This window comes from Scyliorhinus canicula, chromosome 7 (assembly GCF_902713615.1).
Source record: "Scyliorhinus canicula chromosome 7, sScyCan1.1, whole genome shotgun sequence".
NCBI lineage: Eukaryota > Metazoa > Chordata > Chondrichthyes > Carcharhiniformes > Scyliorhinidae > Scyliorhinus > Scyliorhinus canicula.
Window position 1 is genome coordinate 171,439,131 of NC_052152.1, and position 13,803 is coordinate 171,452,933.

The 13,803-nt window shown below is 49.6% G+C and overlaps 1 protein-coding gene across 1 annotated transcript in view; it reads right to left on the reverse strand.

Moving 5' to 3' along the window:
• LOC119969537 (collagen alpha-1(XIV) chain-like) overlaps positions 1-13,803 on the reverse strand; it is a 200,277-nt gene that overhangs the window by 98,709 nt on the left and 87,765 nt on the right. Inside the window, 3 exon segments of the mRNA XM_038803265.1 lie at positions 1,162-1,308; positions 2,557-2,673; positions 13,068-13,211. Coding sequence (XP_038659193.1) covers positions 1,162-1,308; positions 2,557-2,673; positions 13,068-13,211 — 408 coding nt within the window.

A 13,803-nucleotide genomic window follows, 5' to 3' on the forward strand; every position in this document is an offset into this window, starting at 1 on the left:
ACACAAATCAACAACATCAGTTGAATCAGAGTCCTCTCCCCATTTTCAAAGATTTGGGCTATTATTTCTAAATTTAATACTCGAAATGCATTCACCTGCCTAAATATTATGACCCATTTTCTCTCATATTTCATAAGTGAGAAGCTCAACACTAACAGTGCTCTCAAATACATTCCCACATGTGAGAGTTCCCTGAAGTAACATAAGCTTTTGGATGAGGGCGAGGAGTCCATTCAGCTTGCATGCACCACAATAACTCAGGGCTCTGTGTGCATCGATTCCTCCATGAAAATAATGGCCAAACTTATGGAGAATAATATGCGATAGCACTTGGAGTGCCCGCAGGAACTGTGCACTGACCTACACAAAATGTATGGGGCGCTGGGAGCATGGACTAGTCAATGATGGCACAGGAACATATAGAGGGGGTGTCAGTGATGAGCCGGCATAGAGGCTCCATCCCCGATCTATTCCCAGCCATTTGATTGCAGCATTGAAACATTTGAAGAGTTACAACTGGCTGAGGACCCTTGGACAGAAAGGCCAAATCTACCAATGATTCCTGCTAGGAAATGGATGTTGGATGATAAAGTACTGATCTTGGCTATGGTGCCCAGAGGACAGTCATCACTGCGGAAGAATATCAATGATGACTAATCACAATTGGGGGGCAGGATATAGGAAAGAGAAAGGATAATGCATCAATAGGAAAGTAACATTACAATGGAAAATAGTCGGAAATGTGCACCCCAGTTCCCAATTTGGTGAAAGCACAACTTCATAAAATTGATCTTCAAACTGCAGTCAGGATTTTAATGGGAATGCGGGAAGGACCAAACTATGAACGGAGAGGACGTTGTATGAAGACTTTACTGTCAGGGCCGATCCCAGGAGATTATTTAGAGAATTTGTGAGGTATATGTTTGAGGAGCTTCAGTGGAAGAATTTTCCTGTCCATTGGCAGCTGTTAACATGACACTAATTATATGATGAACATGGTAGTTGCATTATTTCATCTACAAGGGTTTGATACTGTTCAAAATTAAATATTTTGACACAACTTGAGCTATTGTGAGAGTCGCTAAAATCCTCACATACTGATTTCTTAAACTTTAAATGCGATAAATCTTAAAGCCAAATCCCATGTACAAAGGAACTTACGGGTAGATTGAAGAACAGAAACAGCAGGTCCTTCCATGTCTTGCAGGCGTGTGTACACAGTAAACTTATACTGAGTATTGGGATAGAGCAGCCTGAAACAATACTTGTCTGTTCCTGCGTGCAAGACGCTTTCCTGTGTTTTTCCGTCTGTAATGGAACAGAGAAGATATTAAAGATAAAGATACTGGGCGCGATTGACCCACCACGCCACGCTTAGCACCAATCCTGTTGCGCCCGGTGCATTGTGGGAGAGGCGCAAAGCGGGTTTGGTGCTGGGCACCAAGCTGAGCACAATGCAGCCGACCTGCGGTGCCCGGGGTGATCTAGATCACGATCTCACTGGGTGGGATCCAGATAAGCATATTTAAATGAGCCATTAGGCTCACGCCAGGCCAGGCCTCACACCGGCACAAATTAGTGCTAGACTCCAAAAACGGACACCGGACATGATGGCCAGGCCAGGGGGCTTTGAGGGCACTGGAGCCCCCCAGTGGCCGGGGACAGGGCAGGGCAGCACCCCAGCTCCTCCTGGCCCACAAGTGGGAGTCTAAAAAGGAAGTAATGGCCAGATATACTCAACCACAGTTCTTAACGTTGAATGGCTCCGAACTCTGTATGACGTGTCAATGACCAGAAACGTTAACTCTATTTCTCTCCCCATGGACTGACAGAACATTGCCAGAATTTTCTGCTTTGATTCGGGTGAATTTAGGCCTCGTTTAAAATAAGCTGCTGAACCTGATCGGGGACAGGGAGGTGGCAGCAATTCAGAGCTGCGTGTGATAGGCTTTCAGAGTCCGTAAAGAATCCCACCAGATGCATGCATGATTGCTCCCGTGGAGCCGATGGCCCGGGTCCTGTTCAATGCCAAGTGAAAGGAAAACTGAAATGGTGAGCAGTAATCAATTCCAGAAGGATCTATTGGTGTTAAAGCCAACCCCAAAGTTGGATCCTGAAGAGAATTGTAATTTCCCACCCTCTATTCTCAGAAAAATGGCTTCCTCTACCTCTGTGAACTAGCCGCCAGCCTTGTACTTCTACTGTTGCAAACTCCTGCCCCTAGTATTTAAATAGGCCCATCCCAGCAATGTGATACATCTCAACTGGCAAGTGAAAGCAGCAATGGAGGAGGAGAGAAAAGTTCCAACCGAGAGTTCATCCAGCGATGTGGTGCTTTTGTAAAATGCCCCCTGTCACGATGTTTAAACTACTGCAGAGAGAATCTCCGGCTCTCTCTGTGATCAGTACATACGTTCGCTTTCAATTTTGTGTGTAGATTTACAAGAGAGACAGTGAAAGAGGTAAAGAAATGTGTTTGGGAAAATATTTCAAACGGAAAGGTTCAATCCGAATTTCAGTTTGAACGTTTCCAGTGAATTCTCTGGGCGAATGTACCTTTCATCGACTCGAAGGTGATCCTGAAAGCTGAGGCTCCTGGGTGTCCTTGCCATTTAGCACACATGGTGGTCAATTGGACCTGATAGGTAGTAAGATCAGTCACATTCAAATACACTGCAAAACAAAATACCCAGTTTAAGTGGTTAGAGACTGGCAAACTCTTACAATAGCCCTTAAAGAGTAAACGGCCAGCTTGGACAGTGCTGGTTCTAGTGCAAAGTAGCGGTATTCTGACAGCTAAATCATAGAATCCTTACAGTGCAGAAGGAGGCCAGTTGGCCCATCGAGTCGGCATCTACCCTCCGAAGAAGCCCTCTAACTAGGCCCACACACCCACCCTATCCCCGTAACCCCAACTAACCTTCTTGGACACTAGGGGGCAATTTAACATGGCCAATCCACCTAACCTGCACAAACTAGGGCACCCAGAGGAAACCCACGCAGACATGGGGAGAAGGTGCAAACTCCATATAGACTGTCACCCAAGGTCAGAATTGAACCTGGGTTGCTGGCGCTGAGGCAGCAGTGCGAATCAGTCTGCCACCGTGCCGCCCCAATGCATGATAAATAGGATTAGTTCAATTGGAAGCGTCAGGGAATATGTGTAGATTCTGACAATAGATTTAATTTTATTTTAGCTCACACATTGGCATAATCCCAATTTCAGTGCAATCCACCCATTAAGTGCAAAATATTTATGGATGTAGATCTCATCTTCAACACTTGGGTGGTAAACTGGCAGAGCAGGTTTCCAGCCTGTCATAAAACAACTAACAAAACATGTTTTGCATAGTTTGCTTTCTATTTTGATTTCCTCAGTTTTTTGTTGATAAGTGTTTGTAAAACTGATGAGAGTGAATGGGGTAAAACGCACTAGAGTTTCCCTCTATCACCCTACTTCAAATGGAGCAGCAAAGCGCACAGTGCTAATTTATTAAGAGTGCTCTTGTTAAACAAATGCTCAGTACAAATTGGAAGAAATGTCTGTTGCCTTTGGATTACAAACTGGTGATTTGTCTTTACTTATTTATCAAGAATACTGGCTGAATTGTTTCTTGGAACGAACATTTAATTGTTGAAGTCACATTTAGTGCAGTCAGTACAGAACAAACAATCCCAGCAGAAAGGGTTATTACGGGGGTGGAGTGAGAGAGAGAAGTCGGAATTGAATCAGAATTCCGCTGAAAAAACATCATTGTGATGATTGAAGTTGGCAGCAGGAATGTGACAATGCAAAGGTTTGTTTTACCTTCAGCAGTTCATGAAGAAGAAGGAAGTTAGGAAGAATGACATGAATCTGATGATTTGTACAGTTGGGCGATGAGTAGAGCACTAGCTACTCCAGCACACATTGGGCTGGCCTCTCCGTTGACAGACAAAGTGCTGATGCTGGGACTGAAATGGGGGTGCTCCAGAGTCCCGATGGTGGCGCCAGTCCCAGAGCAATTCAGGACATGCCAACTGTCCAGCATTCCCGCCACATGGAACTAGTGTAATTCCATTTCATGCCGGCGACGGATTCGCTACAGTTGGGATTGGCACTGGATTTCTGATAAACTGGAGCTGCATATAAGCACTCCTCTCCCCACACACTCTTATTCCAGTCAAGAAGATGACACCACGAAGGGTGGCCCTGAGGCATGTCTGTCTTCAGCACGCCAATGCACCATTCGATGACACCCCTTGTCACTGCATGGGCATCATTATAGCGGTTCTCCGCACCAGTTTGTGGCCATGACCGCAATGGATACCCCCTGTCACCCAGGAGCCAACCACTCACCACGAAGGCATCAGACACCGACGAATGTGTCAGGCCAAAGGCGTCATGCACGCTGCCTGGATAGCAGGTGCAGATGTGATGATGTGCAGCCGGTGGTCACACACCAGCTGCACATTCAGGGAGTGGAATCCTTTCCGATTGATGAAGGGCACCCCGCTCATGAGCTGGTGTCCGAAAGGGGACATGTGTCCCATCAATCACATCCTGGACTTTGGTCATGATGGCACTGGTGGCATGATGGCGCTGGTGGCAATCATGCCCAAATTGTTCCTGAAACCAGGTCTGATCCTACTCAGAATCAAACAGGCATGTCTGATGAAGCTGAAATTTTAATTGAAAGTCAAGGGCAAAATGAATCCTTCGTTGGAGAAAACCCAGCCCCAGATGGGCCAAAGTTCTGGGGCGCGATTCTCCGCAAATGTGGCGAATCGTAAAGGCTGCCGTGAAACTGGCCGTGTTTCACGGCAGCCTCCGCGCCCCCTCCCGGTACCCGATTCTCCCCCCTGGGCGGGGCTAGCAGCGGGGCCCCGTGAAGCATGGCATCGCGGACTTAGCGACCATCGTTAAGTCCGCGCGCCAAGCGTCACGCCGGCTGACGCGCACGATGACGTCAGCCGCGCATGCGCGGGTTAGACGGCTCCAACCCGTGCATGCGCGGGGCCGTCATCTCCCTCGGCCGCCCCGCGGACTGATCCTGCGGGGCGGCGGAGGGAGAAAGAGTGCGTCCGTTACTGCCCGTGCCAATCGGGGCCCTGGATGCCCAGAACGGGCATGTTGTGTCTGTTTTTATGATGGCAGCAAGCAGGTGTGTTTGCTGTCGTAAAACGGCCGTAAAGGCCTGGGCACTCGGCCCATCGGCCTTGGGAGAATCGCTGTTCGCCGTAAAAAACGGCGAGCGGCGATTCGTGTCGTGCGGCGGCCATAGGGTGGCGGGGGGGCGTGAAAAATGTCGGGAAGGCCCTCCCGCTATTCTCCGACCCGTCGTGGGCAGCGGAGAATCGCGACCCTGGAGTTTTAGGTAAAAAAGGAAGTACGCCCTTAGGAATAAGAAACCTGTGGTTAAGTTTGATTTGTAAACAAATAAAAACAAGAAATGGTGCAATAGCACCCTCTTGTGGCCATTTGTCCACGTAAAAGCAAACTGGAATAAACTAATTCAGTTGGGCCCTTGAACTCCATGTGCTGCACACAGCCTCATATTGTCCTGCAAGATATCACAGTCTGGCAATGAGGCAGGATTATTGATCTTCCCTAACTGAACAAATTTGGGTTGGCGAAGCTTCCAGCAAACCAATAAAGGAACTGTGCGGTTTGTTTTGCTGCAAAATAGTCTTAAAATTCAGATTTACGAAGCAAAGCTCTTTGAACACATGGGTGGTTTGACCTCCAAATATAGCTGCATCAACAGGTATTATTGGCTATCTGGGAGAGCACAGCTGTGACTGAGAGGCTTTCGATGGGTATGTGCAGTGGCTCCATATGTTTCTCACTGCGAATAATATCCTTGAAAATCCAGCTATTAAGCAGGCCTAGAAGTGTACAAAATGCTCAAGAATTTGCTCATCCCTGCGAAGGTAAACAACAAGCCACTGTGTGACGTTTTGCCAAAGTTAAACTTCAGCACAGCTTGCTGAATGGCACTGTCCATGGACATGGCAGAATGCTTCTCGCGGGAAGTCAGAATTAACATCCGCCGGTCACCTGCTGAAGTAAATAAGCTGCAGCTGAGTCTGCCGAAGGCCCCAACAGAGGCATTTAGTAGTAGCTGCGGTTCTACCGACTCCTGTTACCCGTGCTATCACAAGCGGGTTTAATATTCGGCAGGCAATCTGCTCTGGTAGTCTACTGCCAAAATGGTAACATTGAAAATTACTCACTATGGGCCCTAAGCAGAGGACAGTCCATGACTAAATCCACGGTGTGGGATCCAACAATGTCACTCGCTCTGCCTCTCCTGAGCTTTCCTATTATTTTTAAGCTACAAAGTCGAAAGGATTTGGTGTGGCTGAAGTTATTGCACCAACTGAATGCTTCAAAGCTAATGTCTAATTAAATGGCAACCTCCACCCAAGCAGAGTACAACAGCAAGCTGGATATTGAAAGCAAAAGAAAATTAATGCTAAATAAAACATAACTAGTTGAAACAAGAGGATAATATCCAACGTAGCAGTGATGGAAAGGGTCTTGGGCTTCACAATGATGTTACATTGCAGTGCAAATGGGATTTCAATGCACCCTCAGAAGAAGAGAGCAGCTCTTCTTGCAGGAAATAATCACAATCTATGCTACTGTGGAGTCAGTTCTGGCCTTGACACCTGATTAGTCTCGAAATTTAATTTCTGCGTGAAATTAAATTCCACAGTGAATTTGATTCAACTATGCCAAAAAGGGTTCTTTTTTCAGCAAAGTTAATTGTCAAAGGCAAAACAGCATCTGTACGTGCGGGCCATCTGGTGTCACAAATTCTTTTGACTGTCAAATGTTTTCCATTTGCCTGCTCCAAGTATGATTGCAACATATTGCACCGATGCGTGGAAACCGAAAAAAAGGCAAATGCATTTTGAACAAAGTAAAAAAATAATGTACAGTCCCCTCACAGGATTCAACTGCAGCATTGCAGATTAAATTCAAGGAGTGACTTAATCTGCTGGAGCTGGAAACTTTTAAAGTAAGTCCTCGCAACAGCTCCAGAATGCACAGCTGATTAGCTACCTGAAATTATCATTTGCTTTAAATAATTGATGGATGTCTTTGGCGGGATTCTCCAGGAATTGGCGGGGCAGGCAGAAATGGCGCAGTGGAGTGGCGGGAACCACTCCGGCGTCGGGCCGACCCAAGTTCCGCACCTTCAGGGGTAGGACGGCGCCGGAGTGGTTTGCGCCCCGCCAGCCAGCGTGGAAGGCCTTTGGCGCCGCACCAGCCGGGGCCGAAGGGACTCCGCCGGCCGGCGGGGGTCCACACATGCGCGGGAGCATCACCGTCTGTTGACGTCATCCCCGTGCATGTGAAGGGGGTTCACCTTCGCGCCGGCTATTGCGGAGGCTGACACGGCCCGCGCGCAGGAATAAAGTGCCCCCACGGCACAGGTCCACTGGCGGATTGGTGGGCCCCGACCGCGGGCCAGGCCACCGTGGGGGCACCCCCGGGGCCAGATCGCCCCGCGCCACCCCCCCCCCCCCCCCCCGAGGACCCCGGAGGCCGGCCACGGAGCTGGGTCCCACCGATAGGGACCTATCTTGATTTACACCAGTGGGACCCAGCAAAAACAGGCGGGAACTCGGCCCATCACGGGCCGGAGAATCGGCGGGGGGTGACCGGCGCAGCGTGATACCCGCCCCTGCCAAATCTCCGGTGCTGGGGGTGGGATTCACGCCGCCCCAGGTGATTCTCCAATCCGGCGGAGGGTCGACGAGTCCTGCCACTTAAGGTTTATTTTAGTCTGGGGAATCAGGTTTTAAACTCTCTTTTACTAGACTCTATATTAGAATTAAGATTATTTTTTCATTTTTCTATAATCGACGTTGCAATATATTTATCTACTTGAAGTATATTGCAAGCTCTGACTTTGTAACTAATTCTGTGAAGTGTAACATCTCACCTAGTATCCTGTGTACTGCTTTAAGAATTCCCTCTCTTTAACACTCTGAAGTGAGGGAAGTACAATTGTTTGAAGAGAAATCCATGGACCCCTATATTATCCTTGTATCATGCTCCAAGCATGATTGCAAAATATTCCACCGCTGCGTGGTAACCAAAAAAAAGGCATTCATGTTTAGAACAAAGTCAAAAGAAATGTACAGCTCCCTCACAGGATTCAGCTGCAGCATTGCAAATTAAATTCAGGGAGTAACTGGAACATGAGATGAGCTAGCATTGTTCAGTCTTCCCTGTGGACCGGAATAATTTCTTGCCAAATTTGCGGCATAATTGAAGCTCTGCCCACGGCAATTCTTGATGTTCAAACCTAAATTTGCTATGATTTTCAAGAGGCTCAGAGGTGAGGGTTTGTAGCTGAACAAAACAAAGAAATCGCTCCACAACTTCACCATCGCTAGTCATAATTGGTCCACACAATTCACAGCTGGTGTTTAATCAACTATTATGGAATAGTATTTGGTATGTTTTACTTCATTAGTGAAATGGTTTCTAAGCTGCTCTCCCATTATAATGACAAAGTCATCATAGGTTTGATGCATTGAAATGTTCGTCTTCCAGAGCCACTTTGCTGATAATTTTTTCAAGTGCCCTTTGAGAAACTCATTGAATTCATTGAGATATTTAAGGCAGGCTAAAATGTTACCTCTTTGAGGTGACAATGATGACTCATCATGTCCTCTTAGAGGTAGTCCCAAGGAAGACAAAAGTTTGACTGTGGCAAGAACACGTCTCAGCATTTTCCTCCAGTAAGAACATTGGGCGGGATTCTCCCCTACCCGGCGGGGCGGGGGGTCCGGCGGGATGGAGTGGCGTGAACCACTCCGGCATTGAGCCGCCCCAAAGATGCGGAATCCTCCACACCTTTAGGGGCCATGCCCTCACCTTTAGGGGCTAGGCCCACGCCGGAGTGGTTGGCGCGCCCTGCTGGCCGACGGGAAAGGCATTTGGCGCCACTCCAGCCGGGGTTGAAGGGACTCCACCGGCCGGCGGAATTCCGTGCATGCGCGTCAGCGGCTGCTGACGTCATTCCCGCGCATGCACGGTGTGGGGGGTCACCTCTGCATCGGCCATCGTGGAGGTTGATGGCCGACGCGGAGAGGAAAGAGTGCCCCTACGACACAGGCCCGCCCGCGGATCGGTGGGCCCCGATCGCGGGCCAGGCCACCATGGGGGCACCTCCCGGGGCCAGATCGCCCCGCGCCTCCCCGGGACCCTGGAGCCCGCCCGCACCGCCTGTAAGGGAGGTGGTTTAATTCACGCTGGCGGGGCCAGCATTACAGCAGCGGGACTTCGGCCCATCGCGGGCCGGAGAATCGCCGGGGGGGGGAGGGGGGGGGGGCGCCGACCGGCACGGTGCGATTTCCGCCCCCTGCGAATATCCGGTGCCGGAGAATTCAGCGGCCGGCGGGGGCGGGATTCACGCCACCCCCTGGCGATTCTACGACCCGGCGGGGGGTCGGAGAATCCCGCCCATTACTTTTCAATTGAGCCAGTAACACAGAATCAATTCTCCCAGATAATTAACATCTTTGAACGAACACGCACACACAGCTTTAATATGAACTTCGGAAGTTTCATGATCAACAATATCTCTTCCAACATTTCTCCAGTTAGAGTACCCATTGGCAATGCTTGTTTCCCTTTATTAGGGTCAGGGAATAATTTGCAAACATAACAGTAGACAGCCTCAGATGTTTCCTGCCCCTTCCTCATACAAACTCACAAACACTCCCTCCCCGTGGAACTCCAACCCCCTCACAAACTCTCCCTACCTCTGTAATGCAGCGCAGCCTTCTCACACACTCTCCTCCCCCCAAACCCTCACAATCTTCCCCCATCCCATATCCACTCTCAGTCTCCCCCCCAACCCTCTTAGTCTCCCCCACCCCTCACACTCTTTCATTCTCACAATGTTACTCAGCTCTCTCGTCTGGAGTCTTCAAGTCAGCCTGCCTAACTCACCGTAGCCACCGCGTCTCACCCTCACTTTGGGACATCATCGCCCATTGGTTGGTGGCCTGGGTCCGCTCCTCTGCTCGTCTGCTCCTCGTGGTTTGATTTGGGGTGGTGCGCCTTGCAGCCTGTTGCTGGCCTGGGTCCGCTAGTGCCGCTGCCCAAAGCAAACCGGCTTGCCTTGCCTGCTCGGCAGCTGACCTGGTGGCTTGATTTGGCAGTCACGTCTCGCTCGCCTATTGCGGTCGTGGGTCTGCTCGTGCCGGCACACAGCGCCAGCCTGCTCACCCACTCAGCTCCTCATGGCTTCATTCACAAACGTCAGCAGCCTCTTCCTTGCCTCTCATCGCGGTTACCCGTTCATTACCAGTTTTCCCGCTCTTTCGGACTCACCAATCAGAGCCTGATTTTGCTCTGCAATTGCCACTGATAGGCTCATTGCATTTGTTAAGTCGATCAGCAAATGCAGAGTAATCAGCCTCGGATTGGATGCCCAGTGCACTGGCCCAGCATCGTCTCCCCATTGGTCGAGGCCTTGTGCAAGGTGTATTTCATTGTAACTTCTGCTTCCAGTTCATTAAAGTTGCTCTTGAAATGTCCTTAATGGTAGGGAGCTAAAATTGCTGGGACTTATCAGCATGGCGCTGTTAGCTTCCTGCAGGTTTCCATTTTAATCTTCTCTTCTACGCAGATAGCAAGCACCCGATATAAGCTGTGGGATCTGACTCCAGAGCTCAACTGCTAACTTAACCAGAGACTTGCAGCGGCCGAGTGTTGACTCCGGCGTAAACACCGGAGTGGTGTACGCCGGCGTCAATGGGCCTCCTGGCCCAGCAATTCAGCGGTGTTCAGGGGGCCAGCACGGCGGCGGAGTGCTGCACGTTACTCCGAAAGGCGGCCTTGCGCGGCCGGCACGGGTCCCAGCGTCGGAGCGGCGTGGCGGTAATTTCCCGCGTCCCCGCTGATTTTCCGATCTGGTGTGGGCTCGGAGAATCCCGGCTATAGTTTCCCATTAGGCCAACCCATTGAGTCTTTTCAAATATATTTTACTTTTTTGTCGGGTTATTCCCAGACATGCTCCTGGAGGCCTCACAGAAAGGTTTAGGGTACCCTCCGTCGGAATGTATAGACCTCCTGAATCCCACCCCAGACACGTTTGGCCAGAAGGCGGAGTTTAAAATCTCCCCATGCACTTCCACAGTCAGGACTGTTAGCTGACTGCTCCAGCTTTCAGCCACACAACTGCAATTCAAATCAATATCGGGGGTTTAGCTTTATTTGCTCACTCACACACTCAGTGAAAAAAATTCTCTGAATGTTATCTCAAATGTTTTTGTAATTTGTCGTTTTATTCCTTGAAATTAGTTGATGAAAGGTTATTAGGTGGCAACGTATTGGAACTGAGGAAAATCGTTCCTTCCAAACAGCAGATGGAGGTGGATTACTGGATAATTAGTTGTAATACGCTTGTTCAGACTACACAAATTAAATTCTGCTGGTGAGAGATGAAATAACACTAATTTCTATTTGAGGAACAATTAGCAGTTACTTCGCACCTTAGCAAATATCTCAGAAGTATTTCAAAACTATTCACATGCACTGAAATTGCAATCACTATTGTTAGGCAGGCAAACACAACAGACACTGAGACATCAGGGCTGCGATTCTCCCAACGGGAGACTGAGTGCCGACGCCGAAGTAAAACCCGGAGTGTTTCACTCCGGCGTCGGAGGCCACTCCTCGCCCCCTATTCTCACCCCCCGGGGGGGCTAGGAGCGGCGTTGCGCGAATCTCGGGCGCCGGGCATTGACGCTTGCGTCAAAGCGGCGCGCCGAGAATGACGCGGCCGGCGGCGCCTAAGTGACGTCAGCCGTGCATGCGCAGGTTGCTGTCTTCCCCTCCGCTGCGCCGCAAGACATGGCGGCTTGATCTTGCGGGGCGGCGGAGGGGAAAGAGTGCGTCTCTTAGAGACGCCGGCCCGACGATCAGTGGGCACCGATCGCGGGCCAGTCACCTCACGAGCACGCCCATGGTGCTCGATCCTCTCTCCGCCCCCCACAGGCCCCACACTTACCTGTCACGCGATGTTCACGCCGGCAGCGACCAGGTGTGGTTACCGCCGGCGTGAACCGGTCAGAGTCGTCAGGCCGCTCGGCCCATCCGGTCCGGAGAATCGCCGGGAAAAACGGTGAGCAGCGATTCTCCAAGTGGCGTGTCGCAAAACGCGACACGCCATTTTTGAGGGGGTGGGAGAATTGCGGGGGGTGCCAGGGTGGCGTGGCGTGATTCGCCCGGCCCTCCCGCGATTCTCCCCCCCAGCGTGGGGAGCGGCCCAGAACTTCCTTCAAGCAGCGCAGCAAGATCTTTAACTCCCACCTGAATAGCTAGGGCTTCAGTTTCACACCTCATCTTTGACAATATCCAACATTCCTTTTGTATCCTGTGACAGAGTGCTGCAGGGCCAGAAGTGCCTATATTTTGGTTGAGACATTAAACCAAAGCTCTGTCTGACTTCCCTGATGGTTGTAAAGCTGACATTTAAATGAAAGCTGCAATATAAATGCAAATCTTTCTCTGACCTGTCAGCCTGGTTATGTGCTCAAGTATTGGAGCAGTGTTTGAACCCTCAACCTTCTAACTCAGCGCCAATTATGAACATATCAACAAGAAGCCATTCGGCCCCTCAAGCCCGTTCCACCATTTAATAAGAGCATGGCTGATCTGATAGCAATCTCAAATGTGCATCCCGTCCACCCCCGATAACTTAAATCCCCCTCGTTTACCAAGAATATATCCACCTCTGCCTTAAAAATATTCAAAAATGCTTCCACTGTCTTTTCAGGAAGAGAATGCTAAAGATTCACTATCTTCTGAGAGAAAACATTTTGCCTCACCTGCATTTTAAATGGGTGACCCCTTATTTTTAAACTATGACCCCTAGTTCTAGATTCTTCTGCCAGAAAAAGCAGCCTCTCCACATTAATCCTGTCACAACCCATCAGGATCTTACCTGTTTAACTCAAGTAAATTGACTTCTATCAGCATTAAAACCCCTTGATAATTATGACTTTGTAAGTCCTGTCTAAATCAGACCTGCATTCAAACTATTAGAACTCACATGTTGTAGCATTTCCTTCAATGGTTGTACTGTTGCCATTTGGATAGACTGCAAGCACTTTAACATTGTATTCCAGGCCATTCTGCAGGTTCTTGATTACCATTGAGTCGGCATCCTCTCCTGTCATGACTTCCATGGCTTGACCTGCACACATGAGAAAGCCTGTCATTCTACTCATGTTCAATATACAGAAAAACAAGGCTAGAATGGGCTGCAGAATGGCATGCGGCAGTCCCTCGACAGAGGCTTGCATTCTGTACACCGCACGCCAGCACGGGCATCCAAATTGTACAGTGAACGCCTATTGGCATAATAGGGCTGCTCCGGCATTCTCCTGACATCCAGTAATGCTCCACCTTTGCCAGGAGGAATTATCGATGGCGAGGTTCACTTTGAACATACAGTGCAGACACAGTGCAGATACAGGGGCTGGTTTAGCACACTGGGCTAAATTGCTGGCCTTTAAAGCAGACCAAGGCAGGCCAGCAGCACGGTTCAATTCCCGTACCAGCCTCCCCGAACAGGTGCCGGAATGTGGCAACTAGGGGCTTTTCACAGTAACTTCATTGAAGCATACTTGCGACAATAAGTGATTTTCATTTCATTTCAATTCATTTTAGGAGGCCATTCGACCCATCGAATCTGCACCGACCCACTTAAGCCCTCACTTCCACCTATCCCCCTAACCCAATAACCCCTCCTAACACTTTTGGACACTAAGGGCAATTTTAACGTG